The sequence below is a fragment of the Anopheles maculipalpis genome, chromosome 2RL (assembly GCF_943734695.1).
Source record: "Anopheles maculipalpis chromosome 2RL, idAnoMacuDA_375_x, whole genome shotgun sequence".
NCBI lineage: Eukaryota > Metazoa > Arthropoda > Insecta > Diptera > Culicidae > Anopheles > Anopheles maculipalpis.
Genome location: NC_064871.1, coordinates 92,838,087 through 92,862,788, shown reverse-complemented (window position 1 = coordinate 92,862,788; position 24,702 = coordinate 92,838,087). Strand labels below are relative to the sequence as shown.

At 44.3% G+C, this 24,702-nt stretch overlaps 5 protein-coding genes across 5 annotated transcripts in view; 4 read left to right on the top strand and 1 right to left on the bottom strand.

Moving 5' to 3' along the window:
• The first annotated feature begins 362 nt into the window (after nt 1-362).
• Nucleotides 363-24,702, top strand: part of LOC126568448 (uncharacterized) — a 271,865-nt gene continuing 247,525 nt past the window's right edge. The window contains exons 1-3 of the mRNA XM_050224927.1: nt 363-575; nt 645-1,027; nt 1,102-1,290. Of these exons, the coding sequence (XP_050080884.1) occupies nt 397-575; nt 645-1,027; nt 1,102-1,289 (750 nt within the window). The 5' untranslated portion in view covers nt 363-396 and the 3' untranslated portion in view covers nt 1,290. The remainder of the gene's footprint in view (nt 576-644; nt 1,028-1,101; nt 1,291-24,702) is intronic.
• Nucleotides 2,287-4,017, bottom strand: LOC126568401 (kielin/chordin-like protein). Its single transcript, XM_050224871.1, has 5 exons — nt 3,957-4,017; nt 3,262-3,355; nt 3,034-3,168; nt 2,580-2,965; nt 2,287-2,477 (listed from the first exon to the last, which is right to left on the bottom strand). Exons 1-5 carry the CDS (start codon nt 4,015-4,017, stop codon nt 2,287-2,289), a joined length of 867 nt encoding a protein of 288 aa, XP_050080828.1.
• LOC126567901 (uncharacterized) lies at nt 8,388-12,715 on the top strand. The gene is made up of 4 exons (XM_050224249.1): nt 8,388-8,519; nt 9,520-9,701; nt 9,872-9,995; nt 10,070-12,715. Exons 1-4 carry the CDS (start codon nt 8,394-8,396, stop codon nt 12,713-12,715), a joined length of 3,078 nt encoding a protein of 1,025 aa, XP_050080206.1. The 5' UTR covers nt 8,388-8,393.
• LOC126568711 (neuropeptide Y receptor type 2-like) lies at nt 16,290-17,937 on the top strand. Its single transcript, XM_050225229.1, has 6 exons — nt 16,290-16,380; nt 16,460-16,763; nt 16,822-17,318; nt 17,407-17,571; nt 17,648-17,781; nt 17,848-17,937. Exons 1-6 carry the CDS (start codon nt 16,294-16,296, stop codon nt 17,930-17,932), a joined length of 1,272 nt encoding a protein of 423 aa, XP_050081186.1. The 5' UTR covers nt 16,290-16,293; the 3' UTR covers nt 17,933-17,937.
• On the top strand, nt 20,046-23,769 carry LOC126568235 (zinc transporter ZIP1-like). Its single transcript, XM_050224680.1, has 2 exons — nt 20,046-21,266; nt 23,702-23,769. The coding sequence occupies exons 1-2, from the start codon at nt 20,069-20,071 to the stop codon at nt 23,767-23,769; spliced, it is 1,266 nt and encodes a 421-aa protein (XP_050080637.1). The 5' UTR covers nt 20,046-20,068.

The following is a 24,702-nucleotide window of genomic DNA, read 5'->3' as shown; positions in this document are numbered from 1 at the left end:
TGCCGTTGCTTTCTTATAAATATGTCCCCCAAAAACACAAACACCATTGTAATTGAATACCTTCGATCAGCGAGTGAGGTGAGATCATCGCCCGCTTGGTTAGGGCCCATCGTGTGCAGCGAACCTTGCAACGATCGCGGTTGAAGCTAATCAGTAACAGTTCTTCTTTCAACAGCTTCGCACGTAACACTTGGGTGACCCAAGTTGGGTTTGAAATTTGGAAGATGCGCTTGGTAATAAGTCTTACCATTGTAGCGCTGGGCAGTGGTAAGTGACCATTTTAAGTGCACACGCGTGTTTATTATTTGGATCTTGAAGATCACATATTTATTCTTACATTCCCTTCCAGCACTGGGAGTTCTTGGATGCGATGTTCCGCTGGTGCACTATAAGACGATGAAATGTACACCGATTGGAAGTCGTTCCGATGGTTGTCCGGAACGGTACGACTGCCCATCGTTAACGGCACATGACAACAACAAGTGCTACTTTAACGGCAAAATCTACGACATCGACCAGTCCGTACCGAACACGGAGGTTTCACCATTTTGCTCCGCATTCTGCTACTGTCGAGCGTAAGTAGCGCGTCAGCAGAATGCACTTGCTTCTCACCTAACCACTTCATCGTACCTCGGTAATTGTAGGGCTAATCCGGTAGCAAAATTCCGCTGCGTACACGTGGACTGTGCGGAGTTTCTACAACATTTCGATTACGACAACTGTGTGCGACAGTATGAAAGTAACCAGTGCTGTTCATCCGGTAAGGTGTGCGGTGCGGCACGTGACAAGCTGGCAACGTGTGAGCTAGAGAATGAAATCTACAAGGAAGGCCAACGTATGTACTTCAAGGATAACAAGTGCCGGACGTGCATTTGTTCGGCCACCTTTAATCGTAACGCGACCGATACGGATCCAAACTGTTACGACAGGATTTGCGGGTTCGAACTTTTCGAGGAGAAGCAGCTATACAGGGGAGCGATTCCCGTGTACAAGCAGGATATATGCTGCCCTTGGGAGTGGCGTTTGCGTAAGTCGAGTGTATGGGCTCATCTGGGTTGGCAAATGGAACTGATGTGTCCCATTACTTTCTTCTTCTTGCAGCTAAACAAACGGACAGTGTTGTGAAGGGTGCTACAGGCAAACCGGCGACGGATCCTAACCTTCAATGCAAGTACGGCAGCCTTACGCTAAATGTGGGAGATACGCTCAACATACAGCAGAATGCAGCGGATACGAAAATGACCTGCAGCTGTCAAGTTCCGCCGCTGATGCAGTGTGAGATGGAATAAGGTGATTCTTTAAAATTGTAAAGAACAATTAAATTGTGTGCAAAGTGTGTGTCATTACACCAATCAGTTGTGGTATATGTTGTACTGTGTGTAGTTGTACATCCGATGAAAATCTCACGCCGGCTGTTACACGACGTTTGCAAACAAACCGAAGACTGTCGTATGCAACTGGCGACCAACATCGTGCTTTTAAGATCGAGCAGGAGGGTGTGTGATGTAGGAAATTCAACGAAAAGCTGATATCCTGATATCGGTAGGATACTTCTTGGCTTATTGATACATCGTGGATGAATCGCCGTCACAAAGATGAAACGGTCCGGATGGGATTTGACTTCTGGACCAGTCGTGTGAACACAAAAGCCGTTGACGCCTCCTGTTTGGAAATAAGAAATAAGCTCCAAGGAACCAAGGTTCCTTGGAGCTAGTGTTAAATAGCGAGCTCGAGAGCTAGCGTGAAGTCTCACTTCAATAAACTGAGGACTCTGCGCGCTCTTTTATTTCAACATGGAAACTCCGCACTCTTCACATACATCACCCCTTTAGTTTAACCGGCTTTGCCCTCACGAAGTAGCTCTTCGCACTCACCGAGCTCTTCTCCCACAAGCGGTATCACTTCGCCCTCTCGAGGTAGCTCTTCGACGTCAGTGAGTGCAGAGCTACCGGGAGGTCTCACCTCTCAAATGTTGGTGAGCAGTTACCTTTTAAAATACTCTAAATTCAGCACAATTATGCATCACAGTTACGATGTAACTTTACACCACCAAGCCAATCCAAATCTCTCATACAAGCTTAATTTATTCAACCTTTAAAAAACAGAATGAAGCCTAGAATTAAACCTCACCAATCGCAATTGTTCGGTAGTAACTACACGCTTTTTTAACACGTTCTATCGGTCGATTTATTCCAAAACATAGCATCTTTACGTGCCTGGGCTGGACTGTTAAGTACAAACTTTAAATAATAGCCATACAAAAAAGTGCTTAAGCTACTTCCTAACCTAACAATCGGCCCGCTGAATGCAGTGGGCCAACGGTGGTACCGTGCACTTGCAATCGACACACTGATTATCGCTCGTAATGCCATCACCCTTGTTCAGCGTCAGCTTACCGAACTTACACTGCATGTTCGGTTCCGGCACCTCCGTTTGCTCCGTGCGCCCCTCAACGATCACCTCATCATTGTCGGATGCTGTGCGTCGCCGAAGGAAAAGTATGCCGTTAGAGAGAGAGAGAGCGGTACAAAAAAAAGTTATGTAACCCCAAACAATCCGCCACGCGCCACAATACTTACGGCACTTCCACGAGATTGGACAGCAGCGATGATTTCCGAAGTAGATCGGTATGCAACCCATCGCCAGCCGAGCGCCGGCGTGTAGTTCCAGCCCGCACTGAATTTCGTAGCAGTTGGGATTGTCAACGATCGTGCTATTGTCGAAGCCCGGTTTACACTGGCAAGATCGGCACGGTTCATCCGCCGGATACATCCGCTGACCCTCGTAGTACACCTTATCGTCCAGATAGCATTGAGCGAGCTTGCTAAGCTTCTCCTTGCCACAGATGGTGTTCTGGGCGCAGCATCCATGCAGCGAGTACTGATGAATGCAATCCTCGGAACCACCATCTAGAAACTCGAAGCAATCGATACTGGCACACTGGAAGGTGGCCGGTGTGGTGTGACTAGAATGAAGACAAGAGGTACTGTAGCAATATGGCACGACAAAGAACCACTAACAAACGGTACTTACTTTGTGCAAAAACAGGCAGGTGAGCAAGAATTCATTTCCTGATCGGCCGGCGCTAACTTTTCGCCTACCGGATAAATTTTCCCATTGAAGTAACACTTATTACCGTCACGATCAGTCAACTCTGGACATTCGTACCTATTTGAGGGGAAGAAGCAGAGGAATCGCTGTACTTCCTTGCTGGTGCATCAGAGCGTTCACCTCCGGAAATTGGTGGAAACCGGGACTTACCTTTTCGGGCAACATTGACCTTCGTCTAGGATAGGTTTGCAGCCAAGTTCGGCGTAGTGTTTGGGCGGTGCGGGGCATGGTTCTTCGCACGCTCCTGCAATAAATAATGCAAGAACACGTACGTATGACACAGTGTGGTACAACACCAACAGCAGGAGAATGGTCTAAATCAAGTCCGGAAATTGTGAACATATTTTCTGCACTATCTACAACACAATCGGTGGGGGAGGATAAAACAAATGTCCCATGACACGAACTGAACCCATTTTTCAATTGAAAGCTGTGCAACATGACTTATCCATATCACGCAAACATTCTTTTTTTCCAAAAGTTTCATTATCTGATTATCTAAAAACGAAGTGATTACTGATGACTGTACGGTTTGGTTTTGCATCCAGCACGTTGCATCCGAGGCCATTCGTCTCAATGACAGCACCAACTCAATGGCGCGCTCACATCCCCCGGATACCAGTATACCTGTTTGCCAAGCATTTTATGTTTTGTTTGGCGGGCTACACAAACATCGATACGGTCTCGGACGCATTGGGGCATAGCGAAAAAACCTGTTCTCGAAGCAGTGAGTGAAATTTATTCAACACAATGTCTTTAATGTCTTACTCCCTATCTTTCACCGAAAACTATACCCAGTTCAGTAACCGACTTATGGTGAGCTTCTTCAATGACTCTTCAATTACCATGGCACAATGTTGCAACGGCAATCACAAGCAGCCCACTGCTGGCAACGGTGTTCCACATATCGATCGCTTTTTTTCGTTATCAATCAGAAAACTGTTCACTTCCTGGAAATTACACGTCCACGCACTAATGGACTACCGATCTACTGGATTATTACGACACCTCTTTGCAAAACAAACGTCCACCGGTTACACTATCCGCTGGCTGCGTACTGAATAATGCGTTGCTGTCGCACGCAGAAACTTTTATACACACCACCCAACCAAAATTGTTCAGCTCGGATTGCTGGAACCAATCGGGGTGGATCGTTGCTCGCAACGCTCAGCAGAGAGAGAGAAATGGCCATCACCTTCGGAGACCACAAGAGCGAGGTTTGAGTAGCGGGTGCGTTGATAGTACAGTTGTGTACAAAATAGTAGCATTCGTCTCCGTGTGCATTTGATTTTCATTTTAAAAGAATCAACCTTCTTTTACGACTAAATGTACGAGGCGGTTTGGTGACCGAGGCAGAAACCAATCCCGGCCAAGATCTCTCGTATTTATAGACGTAACCCGCAACGTAAACTGAGGCAAATTGTCGTGAGGTTCTATCTATGGTATGACCATCAATAGATAGGCCAAAGGCCTGTAAAATTGCGCTCTTTATCAGCCGTATACCAAACCAACCCTCTTTCTGCTACTATTTTGTGCACAACTATATAAGCAGCATGGAAAGCATGGAACCGCGCGAGAGTATACAACATTTGTCATCCTGGTGGTACACACCCGCACCCGAAGTCGTTTCAAGGTGGTATGCACGATCACGATCGAGTTGATTTGTTTTTCCCTTTTGCTGTTACTCTTTCGCTCCCCATCGTTATGCTCCACGAGCGGGTTGTTTGTTCCGTTTTGTAGTTGGAAAAAACCACCCCTATCCGATGGGTTTGCGGTTGGCGCATCTCCGGTGATATGTTACAGAGGGTTTCCCTGATTGCGGTGTGTGAATGTGACCTTTTTCTCTCTGATCGATAATTGATTGAATGTGTAGGATCGGCCGAAAAATTCGGGAAACAATTCTCCTATATTCATCTAAACCATACTGCCGTAACCATGGGGGGATCAATTTGTTATTTTGAATTTCGCTTGCGGATCAAGCGAAAATGATGTTCGTCGGGATGCATACAATGCAGTTTGTTAATAACACTTGACTTACTCACGACGTGCACAACAATACTCAAACGATTGCAACCCTGATCGGGCACGACGCCCTGGAACTAATTAGCTTCCATTTTTACATTTATGCCTACTTCACAACATGACAATGAACTCTCTCTCTCCCACAGACCAGACATGTATCGTATCCTTCACGAGGGACCACAAAAAAAACTGCTCACGTGAGTGGGCTTCTACATTACACACTCCCGATAGTCGGCGACCCATGACCTCGAACAGATTGCTCTCTCAATGACCTCTTAAGCAATCGACCCACGCTTCCAGACTAACGCAAATAACACGCGACTAGTGCGTATGGGGAATTTTGGAACTTGACATTAGAAGTGCTAACTAAGCGAGACGCACCGGGCACAAACTTCCGGCAATGATGCTGATTCAACTCAACTATTTCTTAATTGTGCACGTTCGCACGGCATTGGTATTGCATAATGGCCGTAAGCGTTGCATTGAAGAAGATAGAAGGATTGCTAAAGATTCGCACCGATAAAGGTATGCAGCATTGTTGCATGCATAAATGCGCTGTTATTCGCCCACACCTGCACCTGTTTGCTATTTTTGCACAAGGTAATCGGTGTTATCATTTTCGAAATATTCCACCATGGTATAAAAAGCGTGTGAAGGACTTGCGATAAGATTTTTCTGATAAGATATCATCATCACATGCCTGAAAAGTTGTTTTTAAACCGGAACTTCCCCGACATAAGTGCAATAAAGATATTCCGAATTTTATGTTGTTATTCGGAGTTATTTCTTCTCGCAACGTGTTGTTGTTTATCGTTTCATTCCCATCCCATATTTTTTTTACCTTAAAACTGATAGTCTTACCTTTTTCAGATGCAGCTTCATGTGCGTCTTTAGCACGTTCTTGTAGCTGAACCAACTCTCGCAAAGATCACACTGAAAGCGACGCTCTTTGGTGTGGGAAAGCCGGTGCAAGCTTAAGTTGTGAGATGCTTTGAAAGATTTCTCACACTCGGTACACTGGTACGGTCGTTCGCCGGTGTGAGTTCGCTGGTGCTTTTTCAATCCTGAGCTATAACAAGTAAAGGATTCTGTCATTTTAAACTATGCTTTGCATTTATTGAAAAGTAGCCCTTACCTTGTTATGAACGATTTTCCACATTCACTGCACGAATATCGCTTGTCCTGTGTGTGCGATCGTAGATGAACCACCAAAGAGCTTTTATATTTAAACGTCTCTCCACACGCTTCGCACCGAAATTTACGCTCATCGGTGTGTATAAGCTGTAATGATAAATTTGAAAAAAGCGTTATTAAACTAGTTTAGGTAATTAAAATTGCATTTTTAAAAGAAAAGTACCTTATGCGAGCGTAAGGATTGTGGATCTTTGAACGCTTTATCGCACTTATCACACCCGTACGGATAGCTGTCCGTATGCTGATTCATGTGGTACGTCAAATTACCCTTCTGTGAGAAGGCTTTCTTGCAAACGGGACAAACGTGCTTCTTTTCGCCCGTATGTACAAGCATGTGCTGTTTCAGCTTTTGCTGCATCGTACCGCAAACAGTACATTTAAACTTTTTAATTTTCTTGCTACCTTTGCAGGATCTTGATTTGCTGGGTAAACCCTTAGTTTTGTCATTGCTGCTCACGGGTACTGTTTCCGTAGCAAGGTCAATCTCGTAATCGTGGTTGGTATCGACAAGTTCGACCACATAAAACTCATCCCCGGTACTGCCCTTTGCATTGCAGGGTGTGACACACCCTTTTTCATCTAATTTAGACTTTGGATGCTGTACCTCTGTTACGGGTAGGGCCTCTTCACGATTCTGCTGCCTTAAGGGGTCCAATGATTCATCTGCTTGTCCTCTTTCGACTTCTGTCTGCTTCGCGCTGTATAGGCGTAAGTGCGTTAGTTTGCCATCTACCTCGCGGCATTGCTTCACAAATCGTTCACAAATAACAAGCTGCGAAACACAACCATCACAAACCTTAGGGCTTATATCGGGAAACGTAATAAGCTGAAAGTTTTTAGTTCAATAAAAAAGACTCCGGTTAGGTGAACGTGTTAGGAGAACGCCAACGAGTGTTCCCGCACATACCCGTACACCGGTACACTGCTGTATCCGGTCAAACAGTACATCCACCGAAGCGCAACAAAACTCAACCGTTTGTTCATCGATAATGCTGAGACACAGTCGACAGAACGCATTTTTTTGCGGTAAATTATTTGCTTTTACTGAACTAAAAACATCGATTTTCTCCATCGAACGTGCGTGGTATTAAAATTGTAAACAAACCGACTGAGCATATTTTGTAAACAACTGGCAGCATAACTGTCATTGGAAGTCAGACGTCAGACGTTTGAATCATACGCAAGAGAGATAGGACCGCAATGACCGAGGAGAGAGAAAGAGAGTTGGAGCATATATCAATGAAACGACAAGTGTCAGATTTTATTCCTATCGTGCACGGAGTTGGTACGCGTTCGGTCGCAGCATAAGAACCAAAGAAGGCTGCAATTTCCGTGCATTTCCATGTGAAAAAGTTCTAGGTATGTGTTTGTTTAGCATAAAAGAACGCAAAAGGTCTCCAGTGAACCACATCTGCTATTTAGTGTAAGCGTTTTGAATTGGGAAAGCTTGAGAGTTTTTTTGCTACCACCATTTTGTGCGTGAAAGAGAGACCAAGATAGAGAGACAGACGGGGCACAAAAAGCAAAAAACAACTCTACTGAACAATATAAATCCGTGGTAATTAAAGTGGATTCAATGAAAAGGATACTAGATTCATCAGTTTCGAAAAGTAGAGTTAGGTGTTGGTGCACAGTGAATCGGTGAAAACGGTGCACGGAACTGCAACACACGCCAGGAAAAGAGGTGCATGTTCTGATTAAGATACCTGTGTATGAGTGTGTGTCTGTGTGATTTTGGGGTGGACAGCATGAAGGGACAGATGCGCGTGTAGGAAGCTTTCCCATCAGCAAGGAAGCGACGTTAAAGAAAGTCACGTAGGCCAACCAACAGCAGCGCAAATTTTCGATCTAATTTACATGTGTAAAAATGGAACTACAGCAGCCTTCCCCGCGCAATGATGCAATCCTTAATGTTTGATACATAATTTTGCTTCTTTCCATACATTCGTAGCGTGTTTTAGTAATGAAAATCCCAATTTACTTTTCATTGGGAAAAAATGTAAGTAACTAATCAATCCCTTATTTCCATCCATTTTCAGCAACACCAGCAAACAACAACATTCGCAATGTCGGAAGATATACGCGTACAGAAAATACAGGTTTTCCGACCCACCTGGGAGGAATTTAAGAATTTCCCAAAGTATATAGAGTACATCGAATCACAGGGGGCCCATAAAGCCGGCCTAGCAAAGGTGAGTATCGGTGAATTGAGGCACAAACCAAGTGACTACTGGCATTTTAATTCATAGTATGTAAGGTACACGTAACGAAAAACAAGTCATTCATAGTAACAAAAGCTTGTTTAGAAAAGTGCACAGAGGTGCGTGGTGCGTTCTGACTTAAGGTAAACCCACTTAGCACGTTGCCAGACACTCAGTGCAAATGGGGCTAGTGTTTTGTTTACATTTTTTTCGTAAACAGTACACTCACACAGCAAAAAGCACTCACACAGCGATGAGTGTGTGTTCACACACAGTGTGAGTTCCTACTCACACTCGTACAGCAAAATATGCACAGTAAACATTAATGTAACGCATATAATGTTCAATAACTCAAATTTGTACGTAATATCAAGCTAAAACCCTTCAAAAACTTATTTTTCATTGCAAAAAGACATAAAAACGAGCCGTGTAGTCTACCAACAAACAGCTGATTTTGACATGAGTGCTTGATGACGACACCACTACTATGATAACCGTGCGTAAAGCGTAGTAAGCTTCTACTTTGTTGTCGTATATTGGCAAGGTCATTTTTAATCGAAAACAGGTTATGACCCACTCATTTGATTATTTTTCTCTCTTTTGTCAATACTTTTATTACATTAAAACCTGTCTGATGTTATAAACGTTGGGATTATGCGATTTTTATGATTGTTTACAATGCTTCCCAATCGGTCCATGTCGGGAGAGGGGCATGTTGTAGTGGTAGTAGTATGGTACATACTCAGCACGTTTCTTACTTTACACATGCATCGCCACGCACACTGTTACACACACAACACGCACACAGATAAAGAGGCGATGTAAACAATTTCACCATGTGGGTCGTACGCTCGTACGCTATAAAAAAAACGTACGGCGGACGCTCTTTTACCTCTGAGAGTATGAATGAACTTATCGTATTATTTTTTTTCTTTTCTATATGCGCGCGTGAAATATTTAAACTTTAATCATGCTTCTTTCTTTTGTTTAGATTATTCCGCCATCAGAATGGGTTCCACGGAAATCTGGATACGATTTAGATGACCTCAATCTCACCATACCGGCCCCCATCTGTCAGGTTGTAGCCGGAAAGCAGGGGCTATATCAGCAGATCAACATTCAAAAGAATCCCTTGACGGTGAAACAATTTGCAGAACTGGCAAGCACTGAACGGTAAGATAGAATGAGGAAAAATAGAGAGCAGAATGCGAAATACGTTACAACCCCTCGTATAACGAGTACCCCTTTCGACATTTTAATTTATGGGCCTTTCGTTGTATAGCGGGGTTTGGCGTTAATTTAGTTTTAAGCACATTTCTAACGACCTTTCATGTATCGCATAGCTACGCGACACCGAAACACTTCGATTTTGAGGATCTTGAGCGTAAATATTGGAAAAACATTACCTACGTCGCTCCCATTTATGGTGCTGATGTGTGTGGAAGCATTACCGATAAAGACTGCGATGTGAGTAGAGCGACAAGATGATTTTTTGTCGGTGACTAATACTACTACTAAAGACTTTGTGCTTTTCATTTTAGATCTGGAACATTAATCATCTCGGTACGATTTTGGACTACGTAAATGAAGATTACGGCATATCGATCGATGGAGTTAACACGGCCTATCTATACTTCGGCATGTGGAAAACAACCTTCGCATGGCACACCGAAGATATGGATTTGTACTCGATTAACTATCTACACTTTGGGGCACCGAAAACGTGGTACGCGGTACCACCGGAACATGGCCGAAAGTTGGAAAAGCTTGCCAAAGCCAGCTTCCCGGCGAGTCACAACACGTGTTCCGCCTTTTTGCGCCACAAGATGACACTGATCAGTCCGCAAATACTCAAACAACACAACATTCCGTTCGACAAGATTACGCAGGAAGAGAACGAAATAATGATTACCTTCCCGTTCGGGTATCATGCCGGCTTTAATCATGGTTTTAACTGTGCCGAATCAACCAACTTTGCGATGCCACGATGGATCGAGTATGGTAAGCGTGCGGCACAGTGTTACTGCAGCTCGGACATGGTAAAGATTCTTATGGACACGTTCGTGAAACGCTTCCAACCGGAACGTTACGAATCGTGGATGGATGGAACGGACTTTGGACCACATCCGGAAGATCCGACTTGTGTTGTGGGGCCACCGCCACGAATAATGGAAGCAAATGATGAAAAGGATGAAGGCATTGATGATGATGGTGGTAAAGAACCGGAACCGATGAAAAAGGGATGCAATCCTACGATTAGCATACGGAAGATTTCTTTTAAGGAGAAAAATCCTGACCTTGATTTAACGGACATTCAGCAGAATCCACATCTGCCGGACGACGTGAAGCAAGCGCTCAGTGGCATTACCGAGGATGATGTGGAGTGTGATGCAGCAGCACCGGACACGGAACAGGAAACACCGGAATGTTTTAAACCATCCTCGTACGATCCGTTCGATGACGAAGAAGAGGAGGAAGAAGAACCCACCAAAACACCGAAACGAGCGGGAAGAAAGAGAAAGAAAGTGGACAGCGATTACGATGACGATTGGTACTCTACGACACAAAGTAAAGCGAAAGGTCGCAAAAGTGTTACACCCCGCAAGCGGGACGATCCAACGGAAGAGACACGCAAAGCCAACAACCGTCGCGAACAGTTGGAAGCTAAGAAGAAAGAACGAGAAGCGAAAAAAGAGGAAAGACAAAAGCAGGCAGCGGAAAAGAAATTGGCTGAAGCGAAGGAACGTGAACGGAGGAAGTTAGAAACCCACAGGCTCAAGTATCAGTTGCAGGTGCGTAAGCAACAAGCACAACAGCAGCAACAGTCTAAAAAAGCGCTCGGAATCACTCCTCCCGATCCGCTGCGCATCGAGACTAGTACGAATGGGTTAGCGGAACGGATTTGTGTGCTAAAAGCACCGTCCAGTCGGCGTGCTGTTTCGCTGGACGAGCAAGATCCGCTCAGCGTACGATCGCGCCATTCGATGCCAGCTGAAAGAGAGAAACCGGCGAAAGTGAACACGCAACAGACCACTGTCAGGATGTCGCTACCCGATCCATTACTTACGGATATGATAAAACGATATCCGGATGTGGTATTAGAGCGAGTGAATCATGCGGGCGACGATTGTGCCGGAAGTGGAAGCCACAAGAAAGAAAAGCGACCCGAACTGCTGGCGGAAAGCACGTGTTCGATTACGCGCGTGACGAGTGCGACGAAATGCTTGCCGGATGCTTCTTCTAGTCCTTTACCAGTGCCACAACAAAATGGCCTACCAGATAAAAGTGGCACGAGTAGTAGTAGCGGTAGTAGTTCTTCGTCGTCCATTTCTGCCGAAAGTGGTAGCGTGAAGTCTGAAGATAGCTCTAATATCATCAACAAAGCGAAGCGAAAGAAGCCATCTCCGACTGCAAAACCCGTTAACGTGACACCGGTAGTGTACGAAACGACGGTCAAAAAACCGCCGTCCGATTTGTTCACCAAGGGAGTCGACTTTTTCACCGTGTACAATCAATTCGTAACGGCCGATCAGCTGAAGGAACGATTTAACGGCAACGGTTCGAACAACTTACGTACGGAGCTACAGGAAACGCTGTTAGGCATGAAGGTAGTCCGTCCGCTAATGGCTAGCAGTTGCTCGCAGATAGTAAGAGGTGTGATAAGGGATTCGATAGAGCAGCAGCAGCAGCAGCAGCCTAACACAGCGCAAGATTTAACTGTTGCAAAACCTAGCCAGCCGGCTCCATCTCCTAAGCATACGATTATGAATGTCCCCGGGCTCACGACAGTATTAGTATCGGTAAAAAGTAAACCACAGCTGCCCACCGACGGTACGCCAACAGTGGAGGAGAGTACAAAAAATCCAACTGCTCTCACCAACAACCACATCAGAGGAGCAGCAACAGCAGCACCAGAACGTACAATTCTGAAAGTGCCGACAGTAAAACCTCCGCTTTCGGTGCCGAAACAAACGCCCAAGGAAGAGACTTCAGCAAAGGCTAGCAATTTATTATTCCTACTAAAAGGTACAGATGCTCCCGATCCAGCTATTGCTCTCCATCATCCACTGATGTCATACGCGACTAGTGCACCCTTAACGGTCGTCAACGGGAGTGCTACTCCTCTAGCACCGCCAAGTGTTTGTGCAAACGAACCATTAGTGCAACGGAATAGTAGTAGCAGTTAAGAAGATACGTAAGAAACTGGTCACAAACAAATCAGTTTTGTTTAACAATTTTACCAAAAAGATAACCACCACCACTCCCCACAAAGAAGTAAATATTTTTTCCATCTTTTGTTTTACTGTTAATGCATATACCACAAATTCGAATCAGATCTTTAATATATAACACGTTTCGTAAACGTCTTTTTTCTGTTAAACGGTTTACTTTACTTACTTACTTATCAGGCGCTACAACCGCTTTGCGGTCTTGGTCTGCCGCAGCAGAATCCGGAACCGCTCACGGTCCCGCGCCGTTGTCCGCCAATTGTCGGTTCAACGGTTTAGTATACTTTTTTATCCTATCCGCGTAAAGGATATTACGTAGCATTTAGTTTTGTGATTCAGACTTTTAAGTTAGGCGGAATAGTGTTTCTAAAAAATATATTATTAGTTCCATCATCGTCATGGTCTCACTGCAAAAAGGCTGCTGCTTCAGTTTAGCAGCAGCAGGAGCAACAACATAAACAAACGTTTGTATGTAAATTTTTACAAAGTATGCCAGAAAATTGTAGAAGTAGGAATTACTGCGTTATTGCTTTGCTAAATTAGGGTTTAAGTACACAACACAGCTGTAAACAATAATTTGAATTACAATTTTAAGCTAGAAAGCTAGATAAATGATTTCAAACAGTAACACTAGTTTAATTAAAAGTGTATTTACTTGATGTATCACAACACAGGAGGATGTCCGATTTTGTTTTACTTATTTCGCGGTCTTGGTATCCGACAATATTAATAACCACTCACGTTCTTGCCCAGTCGTCTGTCAGTCCATTATCCGAATAATTGCCATCTCAGTTTGAGATGGAGCCTTGTGAGTATGCTCCTCGCATAGCTCCTCATTGTGTCGGCTCCTCCTATGTCCCTTGTCACATATGAGATCAAAAATCGCTCGAAACGCATGTCTCAAAAGCGTTTGTAAGCACTGGGACTGTAAAGTTTCCACAGACTCCCGGTAAGTTTGCTCCCGTAGTCTGTAGTATGGCCAGTTGACAGCCATAATCCTTGCGCCTAAATCAAGCTCAACCACTGGTAGAGTTAGGTCAATATTGTGTAGTAGTAGATGACTCCATGTTTCTAAAATGGCATGCCTGAACAACCGTCGGTCATTACTTATCAAAAGCCGGCTAAAAATGGGTTCGCACTCTACTACCAACCGGCAAAGGAAAATTTCCTTGCAATCTTGCCACTTGTTGGACCATGATTTTGGCACGGAAATGAAATCTGATCCACCACACCCTGCTGCTAGTGCGACTACAAACGGAACCGACGCCACAGAGCGGTAAGTGTTTACAAACGGCAGGGCTCAATCGGAACACGATGGACAGGGGAGCGAAGCAACATGGCGTTTGTTTGTTTCGGCAGTTCTTAAATTTCCGGCTGACCGGTCGGGATAGTGCATTGATAAGCGAGTGGAAAGGCGAAAGCGATGCGAAAATAGTAAAGGTGCTACAAGTTGGGTGCAAAATTTATAACATGTGAACTATTTTAATTGGTTTAGGTTGGTAGAAATGTGTTGTACGGATGAGCAATTGTCCTTTACTTTAAATTGCTTAAAAGATCTTTACATCAGGTAAAGAATAAATTCCAAATAAAGATCCTGGGACACAAAAATATTAGCAAATGGGCCACGGTTACTTAGTCACTATGATTCATGATGTACCGGCCAAAACCGTGTTTTTTAAACAAATTTAAACTTCAATCCGTACTAAAGAAATTGCACCATCACACCAACGACCGGTACGGTTCAACCCAAACCTCTATTGACCTATAAATAGTTCTTGTTTGCTTCCATCTGCTTCCATCCACACCCAGCGAGGGAGAGAACACAGGAATTATTTTATCTTGTAACCCCAAAAAAAAACATATCCTCTTCCCTAATGTAAACGTTCCAGTTGGATAACGATGGACGGACGGTGGTGCATCTCGGGTATAGTCCAACCGTCTTTGGTGGTCAGTTCGGTTTCGCGCACCGGAAGGGATGGACGTTTTTTCGGACCCATTTGCCAAAAAGCGTGCTGTGATGACTGGTGTGGTTTTGGTGTTATGATAAGTGTTGCGGCAGAATCCGGTTCTTTGTGATAACTCAAAGTGACAGACATAGAGTGGATAATTAAAAGAGAGTACGTTCCGTCTTCAAGAAATACTTGTTAGTAGAATAGTAGAATTACTCAACGTTCTTCTGTGAAAGCAAAAAAAAAGTTTGACTCGTGATTTGCAAAAAACGTTCCCTCAATACCGGCCATCTATAATCCCGCCGTGTACACAGTAACACCCAGGTATTTGCGCGATATGTGCTTGGCACAGCCGTAAAGGAGGCGCACCTGGTAACGATTGTACAATTTTCTTCTCACCTGCAATTAATTTCGCATTCGACGCAGTATTTCGCCGCCAAGAGATCGTTTTCCTTTAGCCTATCCACCGTAAATTGGATCGTTCGAACGGTTCAATCTGCAACCAGGTTGAGGTTCAGGTGGCGAGGTTGCGAGTTGATGATGCTGAGAGACAACAAGATGAAGATGTTGTTTGCTTTACCATCATGATATATTGTGTGCCGAACGACATAATATTTCAAGCACCGTGTTGTTACTTTTTTTCACTCTGTTCTTGGCCAGGAAAAAGATTGCTTCAGCTTTTCAGAACACGAGCACACACACGATCTACGGTAGCAGATGGCTGGGCGAGATGACGATTAATTTTATGATCATGTTTCTGGTGAAATTGCGTTGAATGTTTAGGTTAATTTTAAAACGTATGAAATTGTGCTTGCAATACAGTAGCCGCAAATTAAAATTGGGAAAGTAGTAAAAAGGCCATAATACAGAAAGGAGAACATATGCCTTTTAAATAATTTAAAGGGGCATTGAATTTGAACGTGGATCCATATTTAAGTTAAACAGATATTCATACAAAGCGAAGTCTGAAATACACATCATCAGAGTTCGTACCGTTAGATAATTTTTTAAGTCACGTGCCTATGTTGTGTCTTAGATAGAATCCATGTCTCTGAGACTACCAATCTTTTTTGTACTATTAGCTCCACGAATGCTGAAGCGAACCAGTGATGGAACATGGTAGAACTTGGATTCAAATCCCATCCGGACCGCTCCTCCATAGTGAAGATTGACTATCCAAATACGTGATACAATCATGTTTAGTAGGGGAATAGATGTCAGCCGTGACCTAATAGGTCATTTATCCAACCAAAAGAAGAAGAACCTGTAACTCAAGATCTTCCGATACTCCCTCTACAAATAACCGACATTTAGTAAGATTCTGTTAACCTCGATTCTTTTATTTTCTTTCTGTTAAGTAAGATTCTGTTAGTACCAGGAGCACTAAACTCAAAGGTGTCAACAGGTGTTAGGAGGGTATTTTGTAGGCACTATATTTGAAATAAGACAGAAAATCTCGCCTCTCTAGCGTTGAGATTCCCTTGGTGGGATAGCTTGCTCACTCTGACAAGTACAGCTGAATACTATATCCTTTTATATAGGGTAAATAATTGGTAACTGTAAAGCGGCAACCCTGAACCAACCACCATGAAAACCGGCTTCCAATTTATACCGGAAAACCGAGCCCTAAACTATATTCCTGCATCGAGATTTTTCTGGGAAGCACCCAAGGCTGTAAGTATCACCTTAGAACTCTCTGTCGGTCAACTCCTGGAGACAGCGTAATGTTTTGGAACATTTTGTTTCTCCACAGCCCAACACATCGCTCTACAACTACCCGCTGGAGCTATGGAGCACCATCCCCGAGTCGGAACTCATCACCAAACTGTGCGTGTTTGTACCGATCATCCTGTTCGGTTTGCTCGGCAATGGCATACTGCTGGAAGTAATCTTCTCCAACCGCACACTACGCACTCCAAGCCATCTGCTGATAGCGAACCTGGTGGTGACCGATTTCCTCACCCTACTCGTATGTCCCATCTTCTTTATGACGCACGACTTCTTCCAGAACTATCTGCTAGGGCCGGTGGGATGTAAACTCGAAGGACTTATTGAAGGTACGTTAAACGGCTTAACGCTATGGAATATTTCCTATTTGACCTTCTCCTTCCGCAGGAGGACTACTGGTCACATCCGTTCTTGGTATGTGCGTCATCAGCTACGACCGCCTGTCGGCAGTGGTACTGTCGTCCGGTACGCGGCTAAAAGGACGCGGTACCGTAGCAGCGATCGCTTTCTGCTGGATCGTTGGATTTAGCATTGCAATGCCACTGTCCCTATACCGGCACTTCAAGGTTCGCAACTGGAAGAATCTGATCGAGATGTACTGCTACGAGGATCGCACCATACTGGCAACGTACTGGGAGTTTCTACTCGTAATGCTCGTATGGGTACCGCTCGGTGTAATGCTTGTAGCCTACACGCTTATCATAGTGAAGCTGGATCGCTACGAACGGAATGCACTCCGCCGGCAGCATCCGATGGTGGTGCGGTACAAAAGCCGTGTAGCGAAGACACTGTACATTGTCCTGCTGGCGTTCATTGTCGTTCGTGTGCCGTTCACCATCATGGTGTTCGTTTACTACAACATAGAGCCTATCGAGTATTATCAGGTAAGACATAGACTAGTGTTCCTACCCTCAAAAACGATCCAGGGATAGCCCTAATTACCTATCTCCCTCTTCTTCTTCAATCATGCAGTTCAGCGAAAGCTTCGTCTTTGTGTGGTGGTTAGCAAAAGTGGCCTTCATCTTTCTGAACGCCGCCGTCAATCCACTCATCTACGGTCTTACGAACAAAACCTTCAAAAAGGCCCTTCGAGGATCCAAGATTTTACAGTGCTTATGTCGACTGCCTCCCGAAGAGGTACGAATTAAAGAATTATTTCTTCCTCAACTTTACATCAATTTCTTAGTTTCTTTTTCTCCCGCGGTTCAAAAAGGTATCGACACAAGTTCCCTCTATCACCAAAGCTAGCAGCATTTGCTGTTGTTTCTCGAGGACAAATTCGGAAGACATGGAGCAATCGTCGCAGGAAGATAAAACACTCAATCGGTCTCGATTTTCCCGTGTCAGGTAAAATGCAGTTTCTTACGATAATTCGTTCTCATTCGCTTACCTTGTGTATTATCCCCATTCTAGCAAGCGTTTTCGTGCCTCATGGCTAAACTCAACGTTCAAAAACAGGCACCCGAAGAATGAAACCACTGTAGATGATAAATCTTAAGTTAGGAGGTGCATATCTTCACACACAAAGAGATACAAAGAAACAGCATGTAATCGATATTATTTAGCGTAGAATTGTACGTACCTTGTAGAATACACTTCCTGTGTACTATTTGTCACTGTGCGACGGCCATAACACTACGAATTCCTGGTAATAAATTTAAGAGCAACACACTTCCACTACCATCCAACGTTCTGGACGCTGCTGTTCTACGAAAAATGGCTCGCAAAATGACAGATGACATCAAAACGTCATTTCACAAATGATGTCAAAACCAAATGCTAAATTATCTTCTGTTTAAATTTTAGAAGATCGTTACGAGTGTATTGGTTTCATAAATCTTTCTAAACAGAATTTAAATAATATAAGTAAAAATTGTAAGTTTCCCTATAAGTTCTTGTAATAGCAAAAAAAAACCTATCTTTGGTTTTGAAAATCAACGCAACGAACCGTATGCATGCAATTCGCACGACACCAAGGCGTTACCAAGCGTTATGTCGTTTTTTCTCAGCAAATACAGTACGCACTACAAGATAACAAAAACGAACGAACATCGCGTTTTTTGTTGTTTCACCCCCACCAGGAAGTATTTCTTAGGTCCGAAGCACGTGTACTTACACGTGTTGCCCTTATTGGTTTTTCTTAGAACTCATCTTAAATCAAACTGTTCCACTGCTAAAATACAGGATGTATAAACAAAGCACAGTTAATACAGTACAGCCTAAAGAACATTTCTTCTAGCAAACGCTTCATTAAAAGGACTATTTTGTGGTAAAAACCCCCAAGTGGACTGTGAACTGTACCATTATATGCCATATCTTGGCACGCACAAAATGCACCCCCTCAAATAGCACGCGACAAGGCACTGTACTGTTTCGAAAGATACGATCGTTGTGTGTGCTCTGTACAGGACAGGCTCAGCACGTACGCGAGCGATCTGTATCATCTACTATGCTAGTCATTCATCGCGGAACCATCTACAGGGGAAGATAATTCTATAATCTATAATAATTCGTCGCGCACAAGCATCTGCGACTATTCGCTTTCTTCCCGTCTGCTGGTAAAGACACACAGGGAGCCGATCGTTGGAAAGTAGGCGCTGGTCGAAACTACGGTCCCGTTTATTTAGATCTAGTAGCCCGTCGAGGCTGTCTGCCAACTGTTTACCATCAACGGTGCAGCACCTTCCGCATCACAAGAAGACGGAACAAAAGAAAGGGTATACAAAACATCATCATCATTGGCGCTCCGTCTTCATCATCCTCAAACAACGGAACCAGGGCCCGGTGAGTCAAGAGACCACCAGCAGCAGCAACAGCAAGCAGGCTCACTCACCCCGTGTGAGTTCGATAACGAGCAATATGCAGGTGCTGAATTGATGGAGTGGACGTCAAGGTGTATCGGAGACGACACGATCTGGAGCGACAGATAACAGCTACATTCTCAAAAACGCACCCTGAAACATACTACGGAGAGATCGAAGGGAGAGCAAAACCCCGGCAAGAGACCGTCCCTCGATAGAAACAGCCGCAAGGGTTAGAGCGAGATATACAGGCAAGAGCATCCGAAATCCGTGCGACGATAACGGCGCGCTACAGAGGTTTGAGTAGTATAGGGAGGGGGCTTTTTTCGCCAGGAAGCGCTACGTATAGTTCTCCTGCAGCAACCGAGCATCAGTTAGTACGCGTTTGATTCGCCAATAAGTTAGGTTAGCGTATCCGCGCGGTAAAAAGGTAGTGTAGAGAGACTCGCAGGCTCGATGCGCCTATGTGAAGAGACGGAAGGTGCGCGAGTGGTCGGAGCGGGTGTGCTTGAGGGGGGCAAGGTGAAAGACATTAGCAGGTGCTAACGGGTGGATCAGTGTTCGAGAGCAGCAGCATTGCAAGAGGAACAAACGTGTCGAATCGAATACGAATTCGGGCAGGGGCGCGCACGCGAATAGTGAGAGTGATCGCGATCAGAGTGGGGAACCCGAACACAGGAACCACCCCAGCAGAAGGTGCTAATACTAAGTATCAATAAAACATTTGCTACGCAGCGCACCGCGGACGACGACGCTACTACAAGAGCGTAATAGCATACCGCCAGGTAGCAAAATCCGGACAAACAGACAGACGACAAGCGACGCGAAGCAAAATGGACATCCTGGCAACGACGACTGAGCGGTTGACCGAAACGCTGGCGGCCGGCGCGAACGGAACACTAACGCTAAACCCCTTCCAAGATGGCGGCGACGATCACGCAGAGGAAGACGATACGCCAACGATCGCCAAAGTGACCTCGATGGTGGTACTGTTCAGTGTCAGCATGGTGTGTGGCCTTGTACCGTTTAAGCTGGTGCGCTGGTTTAATCTCAATCCAGCATCCCCGTCCGGTGGTACGCATTTGTTCCTGATACGACTGCTACTGTCGTTCGGTGGTGGCGCACTGCTCAGTACCACCTTCCTACATCTGCTGCCCGAGATTAACCACTCGATAGAAGAGTTGGTAGAAACCGGTGCCCTACCTGAGCCGGACGATCTTCCCTTCCCGCTGGGTGAATTTCTGCTCACGAGTGGATTCTTCATGATCTATCTTACCGAAGAGTTGGTCCACTGGTGGATGCATCGACGTTCGGCAAATGCGCGTGCTGCCAGCAATGTGGAGAAGCCTGTCGACACGATCGCAATCGATGAAGCTCACTCGAAGGGTCACGAACTTTCGCATGGACATTCGCATCTGCCGGTCGGTAACGTTACCGCCGTCTATCCGATCACCGATATCGATGGCACACCGACCGTACCGAGTGCGGTGCCAGCGCCGGCAGTGGCCAGCGCGAACGGACCACTCCGTGGATTGCTAATTGTACTTGCCCTCTCCATACACGAACTGTTCGAAGGGTTGGCGGTCGGTTTGGAACGATCCCCATCCGCCGTTTGGCTGCTGTTTGGGGCCGTTGCTTCGCACAAGTTTGTGATTGCGTTCTGTGTGGCGTTTGAGCTCTTAGTGGCGGCGGTCCAGTTCCGTATTGCCGTGGCGTACATCTTTGTCTACTCGGTCGTGAGTCCGGTCGGTATCGGTATCGGTATTGCGCTCAGCTCGGTCAACTCTGATACGAACCAAACGATTGAAGTTGTGTCGGTGGTACTGCAGGGACTTGCGAGCGGTACGCTGATCTACGTCATTTTCTTCGAGATTCTGGCGAAGGATGCGGGACACAGTCACGGTGGCGGTGATGAAGGTGGAAAGGGGCACGCTGATGATCATCATCATACCGTATCGCCCACGAACGGGCTGTGGCAGTTCTTGGCTGTACTGGCCGGATTTGGTCTGCTGCTTGGCATCAAAGCCGCAAGTGAGTAGAATGTGTACTTTGAGGGTCAAACTGGTAGTGTAAATGGGAAATGTGGGATAGTAGTGGTAAGTGGTAGCGTAACCGTAGCGTAGCAGTAGGTACACATTAGATAATCCCCCAATGCATATCATTACCAAACTGACCGGGATGCCGCGTGTGTGGAGAAGAACGGTTCTCGCAAACTAAATTAAACCCCACCGAAAGGAACCTAAAATGCAGTGGTTGGCTATTTTATTCGAGAAAGCAAGAGACAAAGCACTTAATTGTTCGTAATGCTTTGTCATGGTCCATGTGCTACTCCTGCTTAGAAGAGAATAACGAAAGAACCTACTTCTTCGTTGAGGCCTTGACCTTGATTACCCGTATTTAAATATCCAAAACATGGCTTGAGGAGAAAAGAGAATCTGGATAGCGTTTAATTACACTAAGACTGCGCTACAAGGACCGTCCTGATGAAAGAATCTTTAAGTTTAATATCTCATTCTTCATACCACTTGAACCACAACAGGTACTTTTTGGATCTGTAGAAGGTAAAGATAAACAGTCCAGATAGGTTACGTTCGGTAGTGTTGACTTTTCGTTTTTTTCATAAATAATCCTAAAATGCATTCAAAGCAGCTCGTCTCGTACCAACCTAAAAGAAACAAACAAAAGCGATTCTCTTCTTTGGGCGTGGGACTTCCCCAGCTGTCTGTTTGCCGGGCAGACAAAATTTACTACTTAAAAGTTCTTTTTTTGCTGTACACATTCGTGGTTGGAAAGCAAACCATCGCACAAAAAAAACTGACAAAAACACTTGCTCAAATATGATAAATATTCCTTTCACACACTATGCGCGAACCAGATGAGAGGTTCTTTCCCGCTCTGGATAATTATTCGCGGCGTTGTAGTTGGATAATATGTCGAGCTACTATTAGAGGTGAGAACGTAAAAAAAGTTTGTCTGATGAATTTATGATTTGTAATGTAATGTGTTTAAAGATAAGCAGCCATTTTAAAATGGACTAGGAGACGAACGAAGTCTAATGACTCAGAGTTTGTTTAAACTAACAAAACCTAAAAAAAATGGTGCGTTGAAAGCTTGAGAGATCATCTATCAACCGCTATTTGATAGCAATGTTTGTTCTTTAACAGTTCGTTGAGTAATAAAGTTATTTAAATAAAGACAACCTGTTCATGTTGATTGTTCTGGCAGCTCCGTTGCAACAACTATTGCTGCGAACGAACAATCAACGGCGGAATAATTAGCCTGTCGTGAGTGATTCACCTCCCTGCCGGAGATGATAATAATGTGCATTAATTGTACAATCCAGATCATTAGCGTATCACTTGATCAATTAAAGAGTCAGCCGTCGTCTAGTCCAGAGCGCCCTCTGTCAAACGTGTCTTTTTTTTAGCTAACACTCATTCTGATCGAGTGGCACTTCTGCCTCTCACTCTCGAGTGTGCGCTGGCGGCATCTACATGATATCATTAAGTGTCATCTTTACTTAACTCCTCAAACAAGCATTATAACTTCCTACTTTGGAAAGATGTTGTACCCTGCATGAATTCCACCGATTTCTTCATCCCAATTTCCCCAACCCAGCTTATCGCAATCTCTGTATAACATTGTAAACTACCTGCTATCCCACATCATTATCCCCCGACACTTTGTAATCAATCGTGCTCAATTCTTAATCTTGTGCGCGTGTTATCATCCCCCGTTATATGACATCCTTTAGTATCTAGACAATGATAACGGAACGGTTTGAGGAATTTATCGACATTAGGACCAACTTTAGGAATACTGTGTGCTTCGAAGGGTTTAGATGTGCAACCCAGCAAACAAACCTGCCGACTTGACAACAACGTTTGCACCAGCCGTTGTGCAACAATTAGATCAATCCTGGCAATCACGCGCCTACCCTTAACGGTTCCTAGTTTCCGTTATCATTTCACCGCCGTTAAAACAATGTAACGGGAAAACAACGGCCTATGCCGATTCATGTACACTTCACACCGTTATCAACAACATCATCAGCCTGACCAGTGCATAGGCCGCTGCCGTTAGGCGTTATGTCGTTATTAACTTCAAACATAGTCAGTCAGTCGTTGTGTCTATTGAGTACCGCGACCAAAATTGCCGGTCCGATAAGATAAGTCCACAGGCCAATCTGAATCGTTCCAAGAACCATCATCCGTTTACTGCGGCGATTCACGTTAAGCTACTCTTCTATTCAACGAATTCGCTGTACGACGGCTATTGTTGTAGGGCACTGCGTTGCGTTAAAACCCGCAATCCGCTTCGATAAATAGCGTCATGGGCAATCAAACTGCTTATCGAATTTTAATAGCTTAACGAGGACAATCAATCAAACTGGTGATATTGTAACGAATGTTCACCTACAAACTGTGCTTATCTATCCTCTGTTTTTTTTTTTTTGTTTCTTCTAGCCGGACACAGCCATGGCCATAGTCACGGAGCAGGTGATGATCATGACGATCACGATCATGACCACTGAGCGCTTACAACCCGAAGTAAAAGAATGCGGTGGTCGACTTTACACTGATGCCATGATGATTTTACTCAGAGGACGGGCAGAACAAAGCAATTGGCAAAAAGTTTCTATATTGTATTATATGTAATACATGCTACATTTTAAAATAGATTAGTAGAACGAAGGGACATATGAGTAAGCTTTAGCTACTATTATTTACGCTACTGCTACATCTAATAGGCGCTTACTCATCCTTACTCCGAGTGGCACTTGTTCAGTGCACATCCAATTGGTGTTAATAATCAACAATGTGATACCCTTTTAATTAGAAGCAAATAGATAGACCCGAACAACAACTTGTACTCATATAAACGAAAATGTTTTAGCAACCGTGTGGAACAATGGATAAATTATTGAGAAAACGGTATACGGGCGTATTATGTAGCACAATTGACTAGCAAAAGGTTTGCTTTATTTAAATGAATCATATCCACGTTTCATCAATATCATTCAGGATTTCATAATATGATGCAGACTAATAATAATGATCAGCTGATCCGTTTTTGGAATGTCCTTAAAGAGAGCTTGTTACTTCTTTTTGCATTAAATAATTAATCTCATGGATGGATTTGTTTGACTATATGACCACTTTAGCGGAGGTCCCACTACGTTAAGAGATTAAACAAAATTGACTAGACAAATTCTTTGGTAAACGAACTGGCATTAAGCAATAATACTTTAGCGTCTCATGCATCTTACTTAAATTCTTTATCCATAACACAAATATCAATGTACCTCAGGAATGATGCAGTTATAAAATCACTTATTAGTGTTGGTTTCATTATTTTGAAAACCAGCAAATAGTATCTAATGTTCATTGTTTTTTTTTTCTTCTTTAGAATGTATGTATCATAAAAGGTTAATGTGTGTGAGTATAAAATGGTTACTTACGGTAAT

Excerpts from the sequence above, each read along its gene's own strand:
- LOC126568401 (XM_050224871.1), bottom strand. The coding sequence starts at position 4,017 with ATGTGGAACACCGTTGCCAGCAGTGGGCTGCTTGTGATTGCCGTTGCA. Across the intron at positions 3,356-3,956 it reads CGTTGCAACATTGTGCCATG|GAGCGTGCGAAGAACCATGC; the intron begins GTAATTGAAGAG and ends TATTTATTGCAG. Across the intron at positions 3,169-3,261 it reads GGTCAATGTTGCCCGAAAAG|GTACGAATGTCCAGAGTTGA; the intron begins GTAAGTCCCGGT and ends CCCCTCAAATAG.
- LOC126567901 (XM_050224249.1), top strand. The coding sequence starts at position 8,394 with ATGTCGGAAGATATACGCGTACAGAAAATACAGGTTTTCCGACCCACC. Across the intron at positions 9,702-9,871 it reads GAACTGGCAAGCACTGAACG|CTACGCGACACCGAAACACT; the intron begins GTAAGATAGAAT and ends TGTATCGCATAG. Across the intron at positions 9,996-10,069 it reads TTACCGATAAAGACTGCGAT|ATCTGGAACATTAATCATCT; the intron begins GTGAGTAGAGCG and ends TTTTCATTTTAG.
- LOC126568235 (XM_050224680.1), top strand. The coding sequence starts at position 20,069 with ATGGACATCCTGGCAACGACGACTGAGCGGTTGACCGAAACGCTGGCG. Across the intron at positions 21,267-23,701 it reads GCTTGGCATCAAAGCCGCAA|CCGGACACAGCCATGGCCAT; the intron begins GTGAGTAGAATG and ends TGTTTCTTCTAG.
- LOC126568711 (XM_050225229.1), top strand. The coding sequence starts at position 16,294 with ATGAAAACCGGCTTCCAATTTATACCGGAAAACCGAGCCCTAAACTAT. Across the intron at positions 17,319-17,406 it reads AGCCTATCGAGTATTATCAG|TTCAGCGAAAGCTTCGTCTT; the intron begins GTAAGACATAGA and ends TCAATCATGCAG. Across the intron at positions 17,782-17,847 it reads TCTCGATTTTCCCGTGTCAG|CAAGCGTTTTCGTGCCTCAT; the intron begins GTAAAATGCAGT and ends TCCCCATTCTAG.